Source organism: Pollachius pollachius (assembly GCF_949987615.1).
Source record: "Pollachius pollachius genome assembly, chromosome: 3".
Classification (NCBI taxonomy): domain Eukaryota; kingdom Metazoa; phylum Chordata; class Actinopteri; order Gadiformes; family Gadidae; genus Pollachius; species Pollachius pollachius.
Genome location: NC_136936.1, coordinates 5,120,487 through 5,125,245, shown reverse-complemented (window position 1 = coordinate 5,125,245; position 4,759 = coordinate 5,120,487). Strand labels below are relative to the sequence as shown.

At 47.1% G+C, this 4,759-nt stretch overlaps 1 protein-coding gene across 2 annotated transcripts in view; it reads left to right on the top strand.

The window, feature by feature from the left end:
* aadac (arylacetamide deacetylase) overlaps positions 1-1,101 on the top strand; it is a 5,986-nt gene extending 4,885 nt beyond the window's left edge. For both annotated transcript variants that reach the window (XM_079733979.1, XM_079733978.1), the window contains 2 exons: positions 1-115; positions 428-1,101. The exon at positions 1-115 is cut by the window's left edge and continues 57 nt beyond it. In XM_079733979.1, the coding sequence (XP_079590105.1) occupies positions 1-115; positions 428-1,060 (748 nt within the window). In that variant the 3' untranslated portion in view covers positions 1,061-1,101. The remainder of the gene's footprint in view (positions 116-427) is intronic.
* Positions 1,102-4,759: the final 3,658 nt, after the last annotated feature.

The window sequence follows — 4,759 nt, the reverse complement described above, 5'->3', positions numbered from 1 at the left end:
GGTCAAGCACTTCCTTCAGGAGGAGGTCCTGGCTCGCTACTCGGTGGACCCGGGGCGCGTCGCGGTGTCTGGAGACAGCGCGGGAGGAAACCTGGCGGCTGCGGTGTCCCAGCAGGTTAGCTTATCCTAGCACGGGATACAAACAACAAGGCTAGATGCTAAGCTATGCCTATGGACAACAGAAGAAGAGTTAAGGCAATGTTACCTACATTGGTTGAGCGTAGAGAAATGACTCGTCCCCACTTCCAAACAATTGTTTGCTTTTAAGTTTGTATAGCTTTTCATCTGTATGATTCAGGTTTTCCGTTCTTTCTTTCATTTTCTTCCTTTCTCTCTTTCGTATTTCTATTCTTCGTTTCTAATTCTTCTCCTTCTCCCTTCCTCTCCGTTATCCCCCCCTACCCCTACCCCGTCCCGGTATCCATAGCTACGGCAGGACCCGGACCAGAAGATCCAGCTGAAGGTCCAGGCCCTGCTCTACCCGGTGCTACAGGCCCTGGACCTCAACACCCCATCCTACCAGCAGAACCAGGACATGCCCATCCTGCCGCGCACCCTGATGGTGCGCTTCTGGAGCGAGTACTTCACCAGCGACAAGGCCCTGTTCCGGACCATGATGTCCAACACCCACAACGGGCCCGAGTCCGCGGACCTGCTCAAGTTCGTCAACTGGGGCGCCTACCTACCCGAGCCCTACCGGGCCAAGTACAACTACAGCGTCCCCGCCGTGGGACGCGACCGGGCGGTGGTGGGCGTCCCGGCACCCGACGGGGGTCCGTCCCGGGCCATCGGGGACCCCCGGGCGTCTCCCTTGCTGGTGCCGGACAGCGCCCTGCGCTTGCTGCCCAGGGCGTACGTGCTGACGTGCGAGTACGACGTCCTGCGCGACGACGGGATCATGTACGTGACGCGGCTGCGAGAAGCCGGCGTGGCGGTGACCCACGAACACTACGGCGCGGGCTTCCACGGGGCGATGATGTTCAACCTGTGGCCCATGGACTTCGCCATCGCTCGCCGCATGACGGACAACTACGTCCGCTGGCTGCAGGAAAACTTGTAAGCCCGGGAGGGAGGGATGGGGTCAGTGGCGACGGTTGCGGCGGTCCCGTTCCCGCTGTGGGTTCCTGAGCGTTGCGCGCCGCCTGTTGACTCGCAAGGTTTTAGTTTTCCGATCTTTTTTTCTCTTTCCAATCTTTCTCTTTTTTCAGTGGTGTTTTTTTCCTTTTTCAGTTTCTGTTGTTGTTTTTCGTCTCATTGTTTTTTTCTGCTGAAGTACATTTTTTTTGTTTCAATTATGCAAGGACCACACTTATAAGCGACTAGTATTCACTCCATTAGCTTAGGCACCTTGCTGAAGGACGCCTACTACAGGTCAGGCTTTGCGGATGGGCAATCCTGCATCCTGCATCTCTCGGTAATGTTCCACATCACGTTGCGAAAAGTCAGAGCGGACATTTCTTTTATACTACAGGGATTCGTGCTTTACATCAAATGTTTGATTTTATTAGAAGTAAGATTGGAATGTAATCGACGGTGTATGCTTGCCTTGTTACACATAACACTTAATTAACTGCTACCAACAAAAACAGCACATACCACAGATATATTGTATAATTCATAGGTGTAAAAACGATCTGATTTCCAAACAGCGCATGCATGGGGGGCAACATGATCAACCGGAAAGTGGCGGTAGCTCGTAGCCGTAGCGTAGCTAATCCTAGTTCAAACCTCACAGGTTCCTCCAGACCGGGGCTGCACCTGGGTTCATCTGAATGAATTTCCAACACAAAAGAAGACAACGTCAGTGGTTAGGGTTCACCGAGCGCAGACGTCCGTTTAGGGGAGAGGGCAGGGAAAGGTTGCGTCGCAGTAACCCGATAGCCGCAGTTCTCTGGATGTCATGTGAGGTCAGCCAAACCCAGTCAGCTCTCTCTTTCTGCGTCGCTCTTTGGAAGTCTCTCGTTGGATCTGATTATCTCTGTGAAGCTTGTGACTTTTTTAACAGCACATGTGCTAGAGATCACGTCATTGTCTGAGAGGGCATTGTCGTTTTTATTAGCTTTGTGGGGTTTTTGTGTAGCCAATCTTTGTGCGAGTTGTGTGAACCGAAGCGACACACAGGCTGCACCGATTGTTAGGCTAGGGAATACTTGTTGTGTTGCTATTTGAAGCTCATGCAGATTGTTCATATTGTTTTACCAAAGAAACCACACTGCTCCACATCGTGTATCTTACATGGACTATACCTTATTATGTAGCTTTGTTTCTCCTTCATAATTCTGCTCCTTACTCATTTGTAAATATTATGATTTGTATGTTTTTATTTGCAAAAGAAGAACCTAGAATGACGTGTATTGTTTTTTCTGAAAATAAAGAGACCCAAACTATGACTAGCTTGCCTCGTGTGTGTTGTATGGATCCAATTCCGCCGACTTTCACTGCGTCTTAGTGATAACTTCCAATATTACTGTGTGGAGCATCATAGTCTGAGGCTCTGCTTCTTTTCAATGTGTGTGTGTGTGTGTGTATATGAGCCAGGGCCATGACTGATGGCGATGGATTCTAGAAAACTATCAGATGACTATCAGATGAATCGAAAGGAAAAATATACACAAAGAAGCTGAACAATCTGATATGGAGTAGAAAGGGAACAAAAGCATCGAAGAGGTTCTGGGGTTATTCAAGTGAGGAATATGAATAGATATTACAGAAAAATACCGCATTAGCATTCAATGAGCTGCCTTTGGGGGAGTCAGTCGCTCCCAGGTTTTGAGACAGAAGGCGGAAATTAAATATATATTATCCAAGACAGAGTTTTATTTAAATGTTTGTTTAATAGAAACTTTGTGCCAAGCTAGATTAGAAAATCTCTGCACACACATACACATGCGCACACACACACACACAGACACACACACACACACACACAGACGCGCGTGCACGCACGGATGCATGCACACAGACACGTACACAAATGTTTTCTTTCTCTCAGATGTAACCCGATTTCTCAGATAGCATCACATTCTGTGATGAATTCATTCGATTACGTGGGCTCTCAGAGTCTAATTTCTAGTTTAATTTTCACAGTTGATATCCCATTGTGATGCTCCTTCAGCAGGAGGCTAATATGATAAACGGGAAATGGATTACAGCAGACGGCTGACACAGTATGGCGAGATTGTTCTTACAGTACAGAACATAGCACTAAACATTATATGCAGAGCTATTGTCCCCTGTTCAGATGCGGCTTTAAATGATCATAAACCTGCACTTTGCATCTTTCATAAGATGTATACATATTCGTATTGCTTGCTTTGCTTAAATAACAAATAATATCCTTTTTTTTGTATTTTCACATTACTATTATTTAGCTGACACCAAAAGTGTCTGCTTTATCTAAAGCGACATACAATGAGTGAATTCAACCTTGAGGATACATCCCGGGAATGGCAAGAGTCATGCAAGAACATTGAATGAAACCAAACATTGAATAAAGCCAACTGCTCTAGGTGAAGTGCACGGTGCGTAGGAGTGGTGAAGTGCGGGAGAACCCGGACAGGTTGAAGAGCACCCAGGCTGCTGCATTCTGGATGAGCTTCAGGGCTCGGATAGCACAGGCAGGCGGACCAGCCAGGAGGGAGTCGTGGGAGTCTAGACGGAGAGGACGGAAGCACTGGAACCAGCCCTGCGCCTTCGTGTCCTGGGTGAGGAACGGAGGCGTCCCGCTGATGTGACGTGCCGTGATGTCTGCAGGAGAGGGCGGGGGCAGCGGTGTCGGCGGCGAGGGACGGCAGGTCATCGAGGGGACACAGCCCAACGCTTCTTTGCAGTCCGGGACGCAGACATGAAGAAAGAGTTTTCAGTATGATATTAACATAAATGAATAAACACAAACACATTTTATAGTAGCTAGAAGCTAGTTTGAAGTTTATAGCTTCAAACATTGTTATATTAGACCTTCTTTTCATGATGTGCCAGCAGAAAGATTTGCACTATTATCCCAAAATGAACAATAACTGAACCCTTATTGTGCCATTCTCCGAGGCAATAGGACAGGATGGTTGGTACTGGTTGTTGATGATCGTATTATTATCGTATTACATTAATGCAGTTCTTTCTGTATTCTGTATTATTTAATTTTTTCATCATTACATTATGTGTTTTTCATGCAATCTAAAATCTCTGTCTGTCTGTCTGTCTGTCTGTCTGTCTGTCTCTCTCTCTGTCTCTGTCTCTGTCTCTGTCTCTCTCTCTCTCTTTATCTCTCTCTTTCTCTCTCTCTCTGATTACACAACTGAAACGCAAATGAACTGAAATAAACTAAAATGGACCATTTCCAACTCAACCTCTAAAAAAAGAACAGAAACACACACAGACACACACGCACACACACACTCAGACACACACAAATAGACACACACACACACACACAAACAGACACATACACACACACACACACCCACACATACACACACACACACTCAGACACACACACAAATAGACACACACACACACACACACACACACACAAACAGACACACACACACACACACACACACACACACACACACACACACACAAACACACAAACACACAAACCCACACACACGCCAACATCAACAGCTACCTCCATTTCCCTTCCTCTCACACCATCATCCACTTAGCCAACTCGGTATTCAGCGTATGATGTAACGCGTTTTGTTGTGTGGATCCATCTCTACAGCTCTGCCCTGTCATTGGCCCGACTGCCTGCCAAGGG